Source organism: Pelodiscus sinensis, chromosome 18, assembly GCF_049634645.1.
Source record: "Pelodiscus sinensis isolate JC-2024 chromosome 18, ASM4963464v1, whole genome shotgun sequence".
Taxonomy (NCBI): domain Eukaryota; kingdom Metazoa; phylum Chordata; order Testudines; family Trionychidae; genus Pelodiscus; species Pelodiscus sinensis.
Genome location: NC_134728.1, coordinates 23,013,736 through 23,033,256, shown reverse-complemented (window position 1 = coordinate 23,033,256; position 19,521 = coordinate 23,013,736). Strand labels below are relative to the sequence as shown.

The 19,521-nt window shown below is 51.7% G+C and overlaps 1 protein-coding gene across 1 annotated transcript in view; it reads right to left on the bottom strand.

Moving 5' to 3' along the window:
* Positions 1–15,436, bottom strand: part of HNF4A (hepatocyte nuclear factor 4 alpha) — an 80,003-nt gene extending 64,567 nt beyond the window's left edge. The window contains exon 1 of the mRNA XM_075901253.1: positions 15,290–15,436. Coding sequence (XP_075757368.1) covers positions 15,290–15,338 — 49 coding nt within the window. The 5' untranslated portion in view covers positions 15,339–15,436. The remainder of the gene's footprint in view (positions 1–15,289) is intronic.
* Between the last annotated feature and the right edge of the window lie 4,085 nt (positions 15,437–19,521).

Sequence of the window (19,521 nt, the reverse complement as noted above, 5' to 3'; positions counted from 1 at the left end):
TGGACAGTCGCTGAATCTGAGAGGTCATGTACTTGTGCATGGGGATTTCAGAGCTCTGGCTGCTAAAGAGGCTTCCCCGTTACCAGAAGCCACTGAAACCCAGTCAGCTGGCGCAGGGTCTCCTAACATCTCCTTTCTCCACTCAGCACACACCCTATGGGAATCTCGCCTGCTCCCCTGGGATTTACCCCCAAACTCCAAACTCAAAGCAACTTTCTGACCGACGTGGGGCAGTTTGGTAGTTCTGTGCCCTGTTCAGACTGAATCTACAGTATCAATGTGAAGCCAGATCGATTTTGAGTTGGGCTTTGGGATCTGGAATGTGTCTGACATGGAGCATGGGGCAAGGAGGGGCTGATGGCATCTCCCAGGACAGAGGCCAAAGGAAACGCTTGTCACACCAACTCCGGGGGACTGAAAGGCCTACTCTGCTCCTGACACTTGTCCCAGGACTCAAATAGGCTCCATGACCTTTCTCCCCCCATGACCCAAGGACATGCTGGCTTCTCATGGCTCCTACATCACTGTTCCTGGAGCTTAGCCCCTTGCTGTGGCCTCCTGCAGCAGTTTAAGCTGGTTCTTCCCAAGGCCCTGGAATGATCCCTTGGCAAGTCTTTAAAGTTTAAACAGCTCACAGGAGTGTCCTGCTCATTCCCACAAAGGAATGCAATGACTGTGGCAGGGGGATGTATAAGAGACCGAGGGGGCGGGGGGGGGCGGGAAGGGAGGTCGCTCTCCTGTGGGAGTAAGCTTGCCTGATGCTTTCACCCAAAATCTGAAAAAAACGTGGTTGAGAAGAGAGGAAAAAAAACGCAACAACAACCAAGGAGACGAAAGTTGAGCAAAAAAAAAAAAAAAACCCCAGGAGAACAAAAAAAAGGTCACTGCGCCTTTAAGACTCCCCGCACTCCTCACTTCCCCCCGTCCATGCCAGACGCACATTTTACATTGTCCGGTATTTTCTGGGTTTTTTTTTTTTACTGGACAAAGGCCAGAAATAACGGACTGTCCGGGTGAAATCCGGACACCTAGCAACCCTATTAGGGAGGGCCCCAGTGCCAGGCCGGGCCCTGCCCCAAGGAGCACCTGGGTGTCTATGATAAACACAACTGTTGAGATCCAGAAAGAGGCAATGCTGGGGGAATGGTATAGGTGCTAATGTGCCTGGAGAGCTGGATCTGAACAAAGTATTTCCCTCCGGTGCATACTGTGTCCTCATGCTCAGCACTGTGGAGGTGGCTCTGAGAGGCATTCAGAGCAGCAGTGGAGATTCTCCACTGTATACCCAGCCGGAACAGGCCCCTAGAGGCCAGTCTGCTCCCCAGGATCTCAGGAGCACATTGCACTCCTGCTTTGCTGCCCTCCTCACCCCAGATCATCACCTGCACAAAGGAGAGGGGAAGCAGCTGTATAGATGTAGCCAGGCCAGGCCTTGGGTTTGTCTACTATCTCCCCTAGCTCTGTTTTGGGGTCCCACATCTTGTCTCTCTGGCTGGACTGGAAGCTCTTTGGGGGAGTCTCCATGGCTTTGTCCAGGTCTGCAGTGTCTCTAGCAGAACTTTGGGAAAAACAGCGAGCAGCTAGATAAATCCAGCCCAGCCCTGCTGTCAGTCCCCAGAATTGTTGTTTGCCTCGCACTGTCCTCAGAGGGGGCATGGGTATGCAGGAGCTCTGCTCAGCTCTGGGACTGATCATGCCACAGACCACACTGTTTCACTCCCCTGCCTGGGTGCGAAAGGATGGACAAATGCATCAGTAGTCAAGTATTTGAATATGGTCCAGAGGAGGGGCCCACGTGTAACCCCTTGCCCTTGTGACAGCACCTTCTCCCTTGTGCTCGGCACTCAAATGTTGTGCCTTGCACGAAGAAACACCTTGTTCAACCGGGAGTTTTCCTAGACAGGCTCAAACGTGGCCCCCCTGCAGGAAGGTCCTGAGCCAGCAGAACTGTCCCCAGACACAGAGTGCGGAGCAGGCAGCTGGGAGTTCTGGGGCTGGAATCCTACCGGGCAACCTCATAAGGGGTGGGGAACTTTAGGCTTGCCTGGATCTGGCCCCCGAGGCTCAGGGCCTCCACCCCCAGCACTGGGGAGCCCATGCTGGCACTCCAGCCCCCCCGCTGCCTCACCGTAGGGCGGGAGCACACAGAATCTACTAGCCTGGGCCTCCCCAGGCTCTGGTGTGGGAGGGGGATGTGGGGATGTGGGGAGTGTCTTTCTCCTCATTCGGGAGCCACGTCAGTGAGGGGTTTTGGTTTTTTTTGCTTCTCACTTGTGGGTGGCCCCTGACTGTTTTTTCTGTGGGTCAGTGACCCCCGACCCAGAAAAAGTTCCCCACCCCATAAATGATGACAGTGGTTCCTCCTCATATGGGGAATCTGAGTTCATGCTGTTGCTCCCTCTCCCAGCTACATCTTCCACTCCTATCCAATGGTGGCCTTTCTACTGCTCTGGTGTCTTCTCAGTACCCCAAGACCCAGAGCCCCATGGTGGATCTGCTGCTGCCCCCCATCAACCCTGTGGGCTCAGCATCAAGCCGGGAGCTTTTAGTGTTTTTTTCAGTGTCCCAGATCTCCAGTATTAGCACTCCCTGCCCCCATCCAATCTCCCACTAGCTGAGTGTGCATAAGTGAGGCTAACTGGAATGGAATCCACTTCCTGAGCTAGGACTTTTATTTCAGGAGGGTGGCTGGGATAATATGGACTTGGGGCAGAACTCACTCAGCAATCTGGAAACCAGGGGCATGATACTGTTGGTCACAAGCGCTGGCACACCCAATTTCACAGGCCATCCTCTGGCCACACCTCCCCTGATTGGGGGCAGGAGTGGGGAGCAGCCCAGGCTGCTTATCAGTGCACTTGAGTTGCAGTGGAACAAATGCCCTTTAAAAAGGCTCTTAAGAGCATATGGCAGAGAGGCTGCAGGCTGGCGTTGGGAGAACGGCAGTACAGCAAGATGTGGAGGTAGGTACCTGGGCTCTGCAAATTCCATTACAGATTCCAGGCCTTGAGTCATAAACCCCGATGTGGTGGTTGTAGTTTATGTGTCGACAAACACTCTTAGCGGGCCCGACTATTGATTCTGAACATATAAAAGGGTGTCGTGCCACTTGGTCAGGTTTGCACAGGTTTTACAGCTCTTGTTCTGAGAAGGGCCCATGTGTTTGGCTTTTGCCTTCTTCCTCCAGGCCTTCTGTTGACACTGGCTCTGCTGAGCAGTGTCCATGCCAAGCTGAGTGGATGGCTCCCCAACACCTCCCCCTTGCCTGGCAGCTATAAAACCTCGAACACACCCATTTGCAGCTGCAGGAAGGTTTCCGTGCCGAAGGCAGGTGAAAGGTACCTGTCGCCTCCAAGCAAGTAGTGCCAGAGAGTTAAGGCTAATCTCCTATCACAGTCCAGCTCCAGGAACCTCGCAATACCCCAGCAATGAGACCAAAGCATTGCAGCCCTCAGGATACTAGACTGCTCTGGGCCACAGGCAGAGAACAGGGATGTAAAATCCCATGTAGTATGTTAACTGGTTAAACTGCACATTATAATAATATATGGAGATATACATATCTCATAGAGCTAGAAGGGACCTTGAGTCCAGTGCTGTGCCTTCATGGTAGGACCAACCACCATCCCCGACAGATTTGCCCCAGATCCCTAAATGGCCCTCTCAAGAATTGAACTCACAACCCTGGGTTTAACAAGCTAATGTACAAATCACTGAACTATTCCTCCCCCTAATATTTAACCCCCTGCCACACTGTGGGCAGGTGGAGACTGCTGGAGCAGGCCCCCATTTGTGGTACAGTGCTGCAGGCATGTATGCCACGGGCTGTGTCCGGGCTGGGCAGAGCCAGCTACGTCATGCCAGGGGCGTGGGGCTGCTCCATCCCAGTTGGGCTGGGAGGCTGCTGTGGCCAGGCGTGGGTACTGGCTAACTGGGTACCCCAGTAAGAATACCAGTAAAGGAATGCTTACTGGTCAACCAGTTAACCGACTCAGCCTTTTCATCCCTAGTAGAAAACTGGTGGATCAAAGATGCTTCAGTGTCCGAAGCCGCCACAATGACAGGGAAATAGAGTGATCCACCCAGATAAACCTGGCATGTGATGTGCACCTGCAGGCTGCAGAGAAAAGTGAAAATCCCCAAAGTCACTGCCCATCTGACCTGGAGGAAAATTCTTTCCCTACCCAAAGTACAACCATCAGTTAGACCCTAAGCATGTGAGTGAGAACCAGACAGCCAAGCACTGCAGACAGGTAAAGCTCAGTGCCACCTCAGATCCCTGGCCCACCTGGCCAATGTCCCATCTTCCTTGGCTATCCTTGGGTATGGCTACACTAGCCACCCTAGTTCGAACTTGGGTGGCTAATGTAGTCATTCGAACTTGCAAATGAAGCCCGGAATTTAAATATCCCAGGCTTCATTTACATGTTCCCGGGTGCTGCCATTTTTAAATGCCCGGTAGCTCGAACTACCTGCCCACGGCTACACGCGGCATGGGCTAGGTAGTTCGAATTAACACTCTTAATTTGAACTACCGTTATTCCTCTTTGCAGGAGGTTTAACAGTAGTTCGAATTAAGAGTGTTAATTCGAACTACCTAGCTCGTGCCACGTGTAGCCGCGGGCAGGTAGTTCAAGCTACCGGGCATTTAAAAATGGCAGCACCCGGGAACATGCAAATGAAGCCTGGGATATTTAAATCCCGGGCTTCATTTGCAAGTTCGAATGACTACATTAGCCACCCTAGTTCGAACTAGGGTGGCTAGTGTAGCCATACCCCTTGATATGCTTCACAGGAAGGAGATTTCAGCCCTCCCAGAAAACATGGGGGGAGGGAATCCCTTCCTGACCCATGCAGGTAGCTAGATGAAACCATGAAGCATGAGGTTTTAGGAACATAAGACATAAGCTGGAAATAAACTGCTGAGTCCTGTTTTTTCCCATCCCAAGCAATGCTGTCATACAATGGCACCCACAGATTGGTCCAGTTTCTCTGAAATCTCATGGTGTTGTTTGTCCTCACCATTCCTAGTGAAAGGCTGATCCAGAACCTCGCTCTCCATGGTTAGGCCATATCTACAGTGGCACAACTGCACTGCTGTAGCACTTCTGTGTCGACCACACAAGGGCAGCCTATGCTAGGGAATGGGCTGCACAAATGGACTTCTTCCTTCATCGCAGTGGGCCGCAAGTAGGGTTGCCAGCAGACAGTTAACCAAAAATACCGAACACACACATATACACACACACACACACACACACAAAAAAAAAAAAAACCAGGGAAAAAATTCTGTTGAGGAAAAAAAAGGGGTAGACCAAAGTTGTTAAGCAAAAAAAAAAAAAAAAAGGACTCTGAGAGTTATTAAGCAAAAGCCTTTGAAGTTTGAGGCTTTTTTGCCGGTGGCCATCTTGTTTTCCTGATACAACCTCGAAGATAGCTCCCTTGGGAACCAGATATGCGGGGGGATGGCGGGAGGGAGGGTTCTAGGAGGTCCAGGAGGAGGTCCGGGGGCTGGGCCTGGTTGCTGACATAGGGTTGCCAGGTGAGTGATATTTTCACCCCCTGGCAGGGAAAAAAAAATCAGAAAATACCGGACATTTTAGGTGTCCGGTATCTTCTGAAATTTTTTTACCAGACAGAAGCTGAAAATACTGGATGGTCTGGGTCAATACCGGACACCTGGCAACCCTAGCCGCAAGATTGTCATAACCAAGACTGTCTTCCAGGATGGGGTGGTTTTGCTAACTGCACTGGCATACCTAGGACTCATGAGGTGTGCCGACTGAACCATAGCAGCGCTTTGACTGGATGCTGTGGGGGCGCCCGGCGCTCACAGTGTTGCCTGCAATCAGCATGCACCTCATGTCATGTGCCCTCACTTTAAATGCCTGTTACTTTAGTGACACTGGTAGGAAACCTAAGTGGATGGAAACCAGCAGAATCTATCAGCCCTGTGCATGAGCAACAGTAAACCAAATGTCTCTTGGGCCACACATGGGGCCCACGGACCACAGGTCATCCACCACTGGTGTAGAGACTACCTGGCCAACAAACTGGGTAGCTAGCCATTGCGGTGAGGATTTAGTGTAGCTGCTCATACCATCAGGGTATTTGCACAGACATGTCTTCTGGGCCCAGGCACATGCATGATTCTGAACATTTGGGCCTCGTCGTCCTCTTGGTTATTTTCCTCGCACCCAGCTGACAGTCACCTTCTGTTCCTTTGCACTGCTGTTAGGCTCACAGAGTTAGGCTCACTAGATTACCAAGTGCTACGAAGTGTAAGTTCTTCCTGTGCCATTTGTGTATGTATTTATGGATTAACCTGAAGCAGGCACCATGTGGCCTTATTTACAGCGGATGCAGGAGAACGTCGCTTACACAATGCTCAGGGAGAAGGGAAGGAGGACATGTCTACTCCCCATCCCATCGTGGTGCTGGGGGCAGATACTGTTCAGAACCACCCCAGAAGCACAGTGAGACCTGCTTGGAAGTCTGGCTGCTGTGGATGTGTGTGTGTGTGTGGTGATGGGGGTGTTTGGGAGGACGTTGTGCGTATCAGAATGGAACTTCGCCTCCCTATCTCTCTGTGATTGTTTTGTACTCCTCGATGTAGCCAGACCCACCCTAGCACCGTGGCTCTTTGTCCCCCTCTAACGGCTACACCAATCAGAGATGTTTACAAATCCAGCAGTAGAGGCTCATGGTTTTAGACACAGAGCTGCTGGGTCTATTCCCCACAGATGACCCTTTCCATGGTGATTCACATTAAGTCAAACATTTTGAATGGAGTCACTTCTAATCTTTGCAAAAAATTCTTAAATTTATCATTATTTACATGGCTGGGTGAATAATTTCTGTGTCTAGTTCTTGAGCTGAAACTTATGCATAAGCAGTTCCCGAGAGGGACTGATACTCCAAATGTAAGCTGGTTTGACGGGATATGTGGGTGACAGGGTATTATTTAGAATCAAGTTCAAACCTAAAATTTGCTTTCTGTGAATATTCTGCAACGTTGGCTCTTTCCACAGACATTCTTGCAAGGAAGCTTGTTTGCTAGAATATTTGAGGAAAGCAAACACAAAAGGAGCCTGAACACAAATATTCACTGGCTTTTTTCCCTAGTATTTGCCCAGTTCTAAGTGTTACCGTGGTTGACAGAGACACACTGAGAGGTGCCTATCGGGGTATTCACTGCACCAACACAAAGACAGCTGGGATATGGCAGGGCACCAAATAGCACAGCCTGGTCCAGCTTGTGAGTTTTATTTAGAGACCTGAGACCACAGCTGAGCTGCAAGTAATGCAGACTGAAGCCCTCTGTCTAGCCACAAAATAAACAAGGCTAAGCAGCAGCAGTGTGAGCTTCCTTTGTTCCCTCCTGAGAATGTGCACCCCAACAGGACCTACTGGGACCCCCAGAGAGTTTTGTCTTCTTGGGCTTGCACCAGACTAGCTGCCAGCAAGTGTGACAAAAAGAGCCACAAGCATCATCAGTGACCCCATTGGTCTTGGGTTTTCCCCCGCCATCTGTCGGACATGGGCTCCCAGTGGATATGAACAGGGTCACATGAAGCTGGCAGCTAAGGATCCAGCTGACCTAGAGGTCCCAGAATTGCTAAGCTGAGGCAGTGTCCCCAGTGATGGGGCATTTGCAGAGAGAGTCCCCAGTCTGTACAGGGCCTTACAGTCCAAGCAAGGCCTCTCAGTGGACGTCAGACAGTTACCAAGGGGATAGGGAAATGTAACTGTTGAGAGACAGAAATATTTGCAATACAAATGTATGTTCTGCTGTTGTGCCTTATGCTGTCCTGTGTCCCGAAGGGTAGGTTCCATTGTACTAGGGCCTGTGTATCGATCACTAGAAGATGTACCTAGTGTTGCTCAGGTCCAGCCTGGGGAGGTCGCACAGGCCTCCTGCCAGTGCTCAGGGCCAGGGAACCAAAGGGGAGTCGGCTGTAGAGGCCTCCCGCTGGTGCTCTTTGGGCCTGGTCCAGGAATGTAGGGGGAGGGCTGCACAGGCCGGGTCCAGCGCGGTCCTAGGGGGTGCGGACTATGGCTCCCATGGGGAAGGAGGTGGGGCAATACTGCCTGGCTCTGGCAGTGCTTCTGGGACTTTTCTCCCCACTCCAGTCCAGCACTGGGGCTGAGGACCAGAGGAAGGGTTTGAAACAAGGGGGTCCACTTACCTGGGCCAGCCACTGGCCACTCCCTTCCTGGTGCAGTTGCCCCCAATGGTCACTGTGCAGTATTGCATCCCTCCACTCAGCCCTTTCCATGTGATGGAAAACAATCAAATTCCAGGCACATCCCATTTTCCTGGTACAATCAAACCCTGACCTTGCTTTGAGTTAAGCGACGAGGAAGCGGCATACCGTTTAGGAGGAGTTCTTGAACAGACAGACTCACAGACAGTCAGACTCACAGACAGACAGATGTACAAATCTCTAAACTATATATAAAGAATAAAACTGCATGGAGGAACCACCATTCGGAAAGACGCTGTGTGCTGGTATGTTTATAGCTAAAGAGCTATTTGACTAGGACTTCCATCAACACAGCCACATTGTCCACCAACTTTGTGCTGTTGCTTCTAAATGGAAATCACTGGGACTCGCTCGGCAGGGACGGTGTCCCTAGTCTCTGTTTAGCAGCAGCTGGGAATGAGCGACAAGGGAGGGATCTCTTGATGATGCCCTAGTTCTGTTCATTCCCTCTGGGGCATCTGGCATTGACCACTGTCAGAAGGCAGGACACTGGGCTAGATGGACCTTTGGTCTGACCCAGTCTGGCCGTTCTTATGTTCTTAAAAACAGACACTAGTAGAATAAAAAATATTGCTTCTGATTCAGGGTGAAACCCTCTCCTCTTACAGACCTCAAAGTAAGCCTGAGATGGGACTTTAAATGCTGCATAGGCTTCCTGCTGGCCCTCAGCACAAGGTATGAATCATGACACATGGCTCTTTCACCCCCTTATAAAAATGCTATGGAGTTATGTAGAGCGAGCTCAGCACACGACAGTGTCACCATCCTCAGCTGCATTGCTACAAAGCTGCGCCCACCCCGCTTTTCATCTCAAGCTCTCCACGCACTCTACACATGCAGTGAGTGAGTTCTCCCTAGGTCACTGGACAGAGGCACTGCATGGTCCTCAGCTTCATCACCCAGGCATTTCCTCCTACAAGGGGGATGTTTTCATGAATAAAGAGCCTCTGAGCTCCAAGGGACAGCATGGAGTAGATCCAGGGCAGCTACAGTAAAGAACAACCCTTTGTTTAGTGTTTCAGTAGCTTTGTTTATTCCTTGATGTAGCAGGAAACCCTGTTATCTGTCAGCTGTTATCTGGCAGGTTAATCCTGTCCCGGACTTACTGACTTAGGCTACGTCTAGACTGCAAGCCTCTTTTGAAAGAGGCTTTTTCGAAAGATACTTTCCAAAGAGCTTCTTTCGAAAAAGAGCATCTAGACTATAACCAGTATTTCAAAAAAGCAAGCCGCTTTTTGAAAAGAGAGCACCCAGACAGTCTGGATGCTCTCTTTCGAAAAGCAGTTTGCATTACATAGTGCCTTTTTTCGAAAGTGCACTTTCGAAAAAAGGCATTCTTCCTCGTAAAATAAAGTTTTCCACTGTTGAAAGAACTGCCGCGTTTTCGATTTACTTTTGAAAGAACCCTTAGGGTGTGTCTAGACTACAGGGTTTTGTCAACAAAAGTGGACTTTTGTCGACAAAACTATACCTGCGTCCACACTGCCTTTGAGTTATGTCGACATAATGTCGACAAAACTCAGCAGTTTTGTCGACGTATGTAAATCTCATTCTACGAGGAATAAAGCCTTTTATCAGCAGAGTTCTGTCGATAGAAGGCGTTATTGCATCTACACTGTCCTTTGCGTCCACACTGTTATGTCGACAAAGCGGCTTGCTTTGTTGACAGAACTGGCTGTAGTCTAGACGCTCTTTGTCAACAGAAGCTTTGTCGACAGTATCTGCCGACAAAACTTCTGTCGACAAAACCCTGTAGTCTAAACATACCCTTAGTGTGCTCGTTCCCAATTTGACAGCTGACTCTTTGCAATGAACAAAGATACTGCTGGTAAGCAATCGGGGGCAGAAAGCAAATCTACCCCTGTATTTGTAGAGTTCCTGATGGCCCGGATCTTCATCCTGAACTCAGGGCGCTGCCATAATGTCACTCACACGCTCAAACATAATCATACTAGCCACTTTTTCTTAAATGTAGGTGCACAGCTTCCGGTGCAATTGTTTGCCTGTTCTGCGTGGACAGTTACTGAGTCAGCACATGCCAACGGGGTAATTGCCAACATCATTAGCCCTTTGCTCTTCCTTTCCTCCACTGTTGCATAAGGAAAATAAACCCCTTGACCCAAATATCAACTCTTCCAATACTTAGCATGTCTCTAGCACCTCTCACCTAAGGGCCTCCCAGCTTTTCACTTACCATTCCACCCAGGTTACAGATGGGGAAACCGAGGCAGGAGAGAGTGAGCGGCATGACCAAATTCAGCAGTGGCAATATCAGTAACAGACCCCAGGTCTCCTGACTCCTCTTGTGGATCACTTCTCTAACCACTAGCCCACATCTACTCCTAGGACGGAGAAATGCTGACAGGCCGAGCCCCTGGGCAAGGTGGAGGGAGGGGCGACTGCGCACCGAGAAGGGGTGGGGCTGAGGCAGCGCCCAGACAGTGCCCTGCCAGCATTGGCTGGACTCTGCAGTGTATGCGCGGGGCTTCCTTGGCGATTTAGAGGATCTGGAGCTCCAGCTGCTGCTGCAGTAGTGGCTAGGCGCCCCCGGCCCCTTTGAATCACTGTGTCCTGGGTCAGTTGCTCCCTTTTGCCCCCCTATCCCCATCAGCAGGCCTGATAGCAGTGATAACAATTACTGTCGTGTGAGGAAAAATACAAAGCAATGGCCTTGGCTGGACTGGTTTGGTTCTTCCCCCATCTGCTAGCAGGCAGCTATGACACCAGGAAGGAGTTCCCGTGCCCATGGGAAATTCTTCAATGGCTATTTTGGGACAACTCCTGTGCACTTTGCACCACTTGAATACTAGCTAGCTAGCTATTTGGCTAGCCCAAAGCTCCATTCGAACTGTATCCATACTGAACTAAGATTCCAGCTTTTGTCTGTAGAATCTTTTCCTCAAACTCCATTTCTTCCAGACACGCCTTGAGTCCCTGTTCTCAGCCAAATTTTCCTCCACTTGTATTTGGATAACTTTTTAACCTAATTGTTTACCAGGGCTTCCCTCCTTCTGCCAGCCGTCAGTGACTCGGCTTGCTTTGGTCTCGGAGGCTCCTTTTTTGTTGTTTTTCCCCCAAAGGCTTCAGACACAGCTAGACTTGGCAGGTCTTTCCTGGGACAGACTATCAAACAGAGAGTGTCTGTTGCGAGCTCTCTGTTGTTTATCCATGAAAGAAGATGGGGAGACCAGCTCCGCAGGTGGGATGTGGAGCAATTCTTCCCAAGTCTAGCTGATAGGGAAGCGCTCTCCTCCCACATGTGTCCTGCACGCAGCCTGACAGCTCTCCTCGCCTCTCGTTGTCTTTTGATCAGGGCTGGACTCTGGGAGGAAATTACCTGGAGAAATATTTGACTCAGCTTGTTTAAAAGTTCTCAGTAAATCTTCACTATGTTTGAGGCTGGAGAACCGGCGCTCATGTTAAAGTCAGATGGAAGGGGACATAGTGACTTTATCAATAAGGGTATGTCTACACTACATGCCTTTGGCGACAGAGGCATGTGGATTAGGCTACCCGGCACAGGAAAATGAAGCGGTGATTTAAATAATTGCCGCTTCATTTAAATTAAAATGGCTGCCGCGCTGTGCCGATCAGCTGTTTGTCGGCTCAGCGCGCTAGTCTGGACGCTCCGCGGTCGACATCAAAGGCATTTGTAGACCACCCCGGTAAACCTCATCCCACGAGGCATAACGGGGCGGTCGACAAATGCCTTTAATGTCGACTGTGGAGCGTCCAGACTAGCGCGCTGAGCTGGCAAACAGCTGATTGGCTCAGCGTGGCAGCCATTTTAATTTAAATGAAGCGGCGATTATTTAAATCGCCGCTTCATTTTCCTATGCCGGGTAGCCTAATCCACATGCCTCTGTCGCCAAAGGCATGTAGTCTAGACATACCCTAAGTGAGTTAACAGATCATTCAGCCATTTGCAGTAGTATCAATCAAGTGAGACTGAAGGCAAAAACTTGTTCATTATTGGGGGGGAGTGAGCTCTGCACTCCAAGCCAGATGCACGTCACAAACATTTCGAGTGCAGGGAGACCCAAACAGGGGGTATCTTGCACCTTCAAGCTTCCCAGACATGGCTATCTGCTCAGTGGAAGAATCACCCTCATCCTTCCCTTTCTGCAGCTAGACACACACACAGCTTCATCCCTGCTAGATAAAACAGAGGGGGGGTGGGGTAGATCCATTCACGAGGAGCAGGTGGCAGGATAAAATTGCCTGAAGGTGGATACAGGAGAACTGAAGACATCTCCCAAAGTACAGGTTAGAGGGACTGGTCTGTAACAGCGTGTCTGCCTGTTGAGTATCCTGTATGTGCCTTGCAGTCTGGTTGTAGTTTTCAATGTGCAAAAAGCCCAGCTGATTTTACAGAGCCATAGCTGTTAGAGGAGGGAAAGGACTTCTTGGATACTCACAATCAAATCTTACTGGAGGGCTGTGTCTACAGTGGGCCACTTATTCTGGAAAATCAGCCGCTTTTCTGGAATAAGCTGCGAGCTGTCTACACTGGCCCTTGAATTTCCGGAAAAGCAACGATGCTCTACTGTACAAAATCAGCCGCTATACCAGAAAAACTATTCTGCTCCCGCTCGGGCATAAGTCCTTATTCCGGAACACTGTTCCGGAAAAGGGCCAGTGTATACAGCCCAGTAGTCTTTTCCGGAAAAAAGCCCCGATCACGAAAATGGTGATCGGGGCTCTTTTCCGGAAAAGCGCGTCTACATTGGCCACAGACGCTTTTCCGGAAAAAGGGCTTTTCCAGAAAAGCAGCCTGCCAATGTAGATGCTCCTTTTCTGGAAAAACTGAAAACGGAATAGTATTCCGTTTTGAGCATTTCCGGAAATTCATGCCAGTGTAGACACAGCCATGGTGTTTAGCTTAGCCTGGAGGCAAAGTCTCAATAGGCCAGATCCTTAGCTGGCATAGCTCCATGAAGCAAACAGGGTGACACTGATTTGCGCCGACTCAGGACATGGTCCAAAGACGGGCTCCTAGCGAGACGTCTGTGCATGTCTATGGAAAACCTGTCTGGTAAGTGATCGTCTTGTCATCCATTCTAGGCTGGCCGAAAGTGCTCAACATCCCACCTGGACAAATAGCTTCTGGGGATTTATTGGCAAATGGGCATCTTAAATGACCCCATGCCAGTGTGCACTGGCTCTTTGTGTCTCATAGTGACTGCAGGGCAGACACAAGGTGTCAGACTGAGCAGCTCTGGAAGTTTCTGCTTTCCCACAGAGCAGGGACACACTGGGGAGGGACAGAGCCAGCGTCCAGCCAGCTCAGAGGACTTCACTCATCAGCATGCAGCCACAAGGCACAAGCAGGATGGCTAAATGGACCCAAGAAACACTAGGCCCCCTTAGGCCCTGCTGCATCACAAATGAATAGTGTCAAACCTCAGGGAAGCTGGTGGGTGTAAGAGCTGTCTTTTCTTCAGGATAAACGTAGAAAGCAATTGCGCTCCTTTGTAGATAGCTGAGTTAATAGGATCCTCCACTTGGCTTGAGTAGAAGCTGAACCATATGGCCCAAGGGGTTACCCTAGAAACGGATATAGCAAACACAGGGGCTAGCGGAGCAGTGAGTGTGTCTCTGTGGGAGAGAAGCAGCAAGAAACACCAGGGAAGCTGGCTGAAGGAGCAGAAAGCAGGCTCCTGAGAAAGAGCAAAGAGAGAAGAGCTTTTGGGCAGAGGGCTGGCTTGAACCTGAGGCTTGGAACTGTGAGTAAAGAACTGTCTCCTGTTATTTGGCTCCTGCTGTGTTCAGGGGAGCAGAACTTTGTACATTCTTTGTAAATAAACAGGATTGCACCAAAGAAATTCTTGATTCCAACAGCAATTTTTCCTAATGCAGCGGTTTTCAAAGTGTGGCCCGAGTACCGCTAGAGGTCTGCGACAGTCTCAAGGTGGGCCACAGGCTCAGGATTCCCCCTCCCCTGCAGCCCTCACCCACCCTGCCCCCATTTTGTCATCATGGGTGGTTGGCTAGTAGTCCGCGGAAAGGTTTGTTCCGAGCAGGGTGGGCCGCAGGCCAAAACGTTTGAGAACCCCTGTTCTAATGCAAACAATCCAGGGGACTCTGCATTTTGACTACATTGCTTAGGTCAAACAGGGAGAATGATAATAATACCAGCATCCAAAGGGGGAAAGCAGCCATCACCCCCTAGTTAATGGGAAGCTCTGAGCATTTAACATCTGGCACAGCAAAACTGTCTTCTGGTACGGAATTGCCTTGCTCATTCCTAACTGCTCTGGGTGCACAAGTCGGGTCACACCTCAGTGCCATGCAGGGACACCGAGGGCACCTCCTACAGAACCCAGGTGTTCCTAACCAATAGCACACCTGCCAGCGTGTGCCTCGGTCAGGCCGTTTTCTGCTTGTGGGCTCAGCCTGCCACCTGGAATCCTCTCATTGTGTCGTTCTCACAAACCAGCCCCCTCAATGGCCAGCCATCTCTGACTGTTATCGGGGAAGCCAGGCCTCGTGGTGACGAAAGCCTGCGCTGTGACTGACCTGCCATGCATCACCCGCACTCTGCACAGACCATGACAGGGCCTGGCTTTCACTTTGATTTGTTTTCCCACTGGTGAAATGGACACGTCACATCAGCGGGGCCGACAGACAGAATCCCCGTCGTCCCGAGCACAGCTCCGGCGAGGCTGCACTGCTCCGAGCGCGAGACTGGCAGATCCCTCACGCAAAGCAGGGGGAAGAGAAATCCAGAAAGAACCCTGCTCCATTCCTCCATGCCACTTTCCTGGCTTGGATACCTTCCCCTGCCCCCCAAATCTTCATCTATGATGGGCCAAATCCTGAAGGTCCTCACTCAGGCAAAACTCTTCTTCAAATCAGTGGGAATTTGCCTGAGCAAAGCCCTAAGGATCAGGCCCCAGCAGTGTAACCGCTGCACACGCTGCCAGCCCATAGCCTTCTACCTTCCCGGACATGCGTTCCCACTCGCAACATCTGCCTGGAGCCAAGAGGCACAGCAAAGAAGAGGGTAACCCACAACTCACCGTATGAAGCTTCCATCTTAGCGCCTAGCTGGGCGATTACATTGACCATGTCTTGTCGAGTATTTCTATAGGCACCCTGGGGCAGACAACTGAGAATGTGTAAAATAATAAATATATGTACAAGGAGCAGGGTGAAGGCAGGAGGGGTGGCGGAGAGGGAGGGCGAGGAAACCTGCCTCTCCTGTTATCTTATTGATTCACTTAATCAGGGCTAATGTGGGTGGAGATGTTAAATAGTAACCAAGCTCTTATGGAAACCAAGCTGCAAGGTGCTGCCACTGTAGCTATAGTAACTGCTGCCAAGCTAGAAACTCAAACATGGCTTTTATTGCTGACTTTTGGGGCTCCCACTTGCGCCAGGCTGACCCCAGCGCTAGGGGCTGTTTGTGCTTTACTCTCCCCGGCCATGGGGGAAAAGTGGGCTGATGGCAGAGTCCTGCAGGCTGGGAGCTCTGAAAGACGAAGGGAGGGGTGAACCAAGCCAGCCTCACAGTTCTGAGATACAACACTTTTTATTGCCATTGCCAAACAAAGAGAGACAACAAAGGCTCGGTGTCTGTGTACACGGGTGAGACTGTGCACGCCACATGCACGTGTGCTCAGGGACACATGCCGGGGCATGTGTGCGTTGGGGACCAGGGGTACATATGCTCACTTGTATTTGCATTTGAGCAGGGGTGAATATGCATAGGCCCGCAGGTGCGTTTATGCGGGGCGGTGCAAGATGCGTGTCCTATGCATGCCCTGCATATGAGTGTGTGTTTGCATATGGAGGTGTATATCGGCATGTGTGTGCAAATCCAATCACATCTCCCACACAGCTAGCCCATTAGCAGGTTATCCTCAAGCAGAGAAATATGCAACTTTTAGTCAGACTCTCCCCAAATACAGAATCAGTAGCCACCAATGGGAGGTGGAAACTGGAGGTAAAAATCCCAGTTCAGTTACGGAGAAGACAGACTGCATGATCAGTGTGACAGAGGGGCATTCTCTACCGGGAGGGGGTGGCTTGTGATAAGAGGAGCCTGCTCTGTGGCTTTTACAGGCTGAGGTTCTCCAACATGCTCTGCATTGGCCCCTGCAGGTACTCCCCTTCTAACACCCCCCACCAGTCTCCCTCAACCAAGCCACCAGGAACCAAGTAGGAGTCAACCGCCCCCTCTTTCTTTGCCTCCTGCTCCCAGCTTCAAGGCCCAGACTTCCTGTGTATTCCCTCACAGAGACCAGGAAGTTCTCTCAGCGCACAGCACTTTGTAATCCACAGGTGCACATTCTCACCGCTGCTGACTGGAGCACACTCGACCTTGGGCTGCACCTTGTCAACGGTTGCCAGGCACTTTGCATCACCTGGCCTGTGGGTGCAGTGTCTGGGCTCCTAGCAGAGCCCCTAGGATACGCCCCCCTGTTCTACACAGAAGTGCCTTGCTTGGCACCTGGGGAGAGGTAGGTTGAGTGTGCTGCATCCAAGTAATCTTTCATGGGTGCATCACCGGGCCAGGCTATCTAGCTGCACCAAAACCATCAGGCTAGGGGCTGTTGGTGGTGCTGAGATGCTGTGGGGGAGCTGGGGAGGCCAGGCTTGAGTTAAGAAAGCAATCAGCTTGCACATAAAGGATTCAGTCCATCCCTCCCACTCCCCACAATGTAAAATGGCAAGCTAGAGTGCTAAGTGCTCACCCTGTAGAAAACAACAGCATGATCTCTGATCAGTACGTACCACCAGCAGCTTTCTGCTCAGTGGTGTATCCCCAGCACTCCAGAGCACTGGAGCCCCACAGCTGCCCTATGCCAGGCACCAAGGGTCCCCATGGGCTTCCTTTCCTACTCCTCAGCTTTGGTAGCCAGAGCTTTGAGATGACCAATGGAGATGACCCAGAGAGCCCCTGCAAAGCACCATGAGCATGACATAAGCACCCTGCTTAAACCGAGGGCTCCAGCAAACCAAACCGAGCATTCACAGCGCTTGCACTGGGCGGGATTGGAGCATCTCAACTCCACCTAGGCCTGCTTAACCACAGCCTGAGGCTAGAGCGTTCAGGGAACTTCAGCCTCAGAAATCTTGCAGTACTCCTGCCCGAGGTGCCAGGAACATGGGGGACACAGTGGAGCTGGGGAGGCGGTTGGAACAGAGGGGGGATAGAGAGATGGGGCTTGTCAGAAGCCCCGGAGTACTGCGGAGCTCTGGGGTCCTGCTAAGCCACACGGCGTGACATGTTCTTGTCCCGTGTTAATGACTGTCAGTGGTTTTGATGCCATGTTCTCCCTGGATGGGAAGAGAGAGCCCCAGGGCTGTAAAGGCTAGGAGGGACCAGCAAAAAGGAGAAACTGTTTGCTGGTACCTCTCTCTGTGCTAGCTATTGGAGGGGAATGACGGAAGGGCCCGCACAGCCTGGAGCAAGGTGTGGGAGGAGGGCGAGACCGCCAGTTTGGGGGGCAATGTGTCTGACGTGTGGGGGGGAACCTGTAGTTTGAGGCCAGGGGAATGCTAGAGTGGCCTTTGAATTTGGGGCAGGAGCATCTGATCCTGGAATGGGTTACCTAGGGAAGTAGTGGAGTCTCCATCCCTAGAGATGTTTAAGTCTCGGCTTGGCAAAGCCCTGGCCGGGTTGATTTAGTTGGGATTGGTCCTGCCTAGAGCAGGGGCTGGACTTGATGACCTTCTGAGGTCTCTTCCAGCTCTATGGTTCTATGAATCTATGATTCTGATGGGCCTCCTATGGAGGCCTCTGCAGGTGAGGGAGGGGTGGATGGGGTGGAGCGCCTCCATCTACTACAGGGGTGGGCAATAATTTTTGGCTGGAGGCCACTTCAAAAATTTTTGAAGTGTCCCTGGGCCACCCTGGAAGGGGCGGGGCCTAATCCAGAAGGGGTGGGGCCAGAATGCTTCTGGGCTTCCCCACCCCCAGGTCTGGGGGTGGGGGAACCCCTTTGCCTCCCCATCCCACTAGGCACCCATGCCCCCGGCAGGGCGGGAAGAGGCTTCACACCCTCCCCCGCCCCCAGGCCCTGATTGGCCTGGGGGAGGGAGGACTGTGCAAAACTTCCCTTGCCCTGCTCCCGCCATGCACAAGCGTACGGCACTTTGAAGTGTTATGCGCCCCTCGCAGGGCTGGGGGGGGGGGAACTTCGCATGCTCCTCCTGCCCCCAGGCCAATCAGGACCTAGGGGCGGGGGAGCGTGTGATGTCTCCTGTTCTGTGAGCAGCGCGCAGCACTTCGAAGAGCTGCTCGCAGGGCGGGAGGAAGCTTCACACACTCCCCCGGCTCCAGGCACTGATTGGCCTGAGGGCTGGGGAGCAGCAGAGCCTCCGCGGGCCGGATCAACCCCCTTGGGGGGCCGGATGCAGCCTGTGGAGGCCCTTTTGCCCATCCCTGCTCTACTAGGAGAGAGGGTGTCTCCTGCAGCCCAGAGGCTGGCCTGTGTGATGGGCAGGTCCCCCCAATAGGAGGTCAGGGGTGTGATATGGAGGCTGTGGGGCTGCAGTTTAGGGGGAAGAGTTGGTACAGTCTCTCTTTTACCATCTTTGCTTTGCATTATTTCCCCCCTTCCCTTCCCTTTCTTCAGGCCGGAAGCACGAGGGGAGCAGGCTGGTGGCCAGAAATGTTCCTGCTGGGCTTTCCTGGTCCAGTGGGGAAAGGGGGAAACCAGATGCTATGCTCCAGCCATAGGGTCTGGCTGGCTTATCATGCATCAAAGAACTGACAGGAGGGTTTCCCCACAACCTCCAGAGCAAGCCGGACTCTGCTGAGCCCTCCGCAGGCTGGGCTGAATCTTCCTATTGTCCCGGTGGATAAAAGAGGCACTGCCCTTTGTTTGCTGCCTAACACCATTATCTGTCCCTCCATGGCCACTGCCCTGACACTTTTACTTCGGCCTGAAGTTGTTGCACAGCGACTCGGGAGGCATGGAAGAGTCACTCGCTGCTAGCCACACATGTGTGCAGAGGAGAGGCCTTCGCGGATCACTGGTTGAGACACACTCATTGCACTGATAGCCTAGGGTTGGCCCTCGCATTGCCAAGTGGATAGGCCAGTGGGTTCATGCAATGTGCCATTGGAGTCCCTGCCAGCATTGCACTCCTGGCTGGCTCCTGACTCCTCCATGTGCCCAGCTCTCGGATGGTTGAGTCACTCCATGCTCCCAGAACAGGGGAACTCTTCCAGCTACTTATCCTTGCTAGACTGTCTGGCTCCTTCACTCCCACCCATAGAGTCACAGAAATGTGGGCTGCA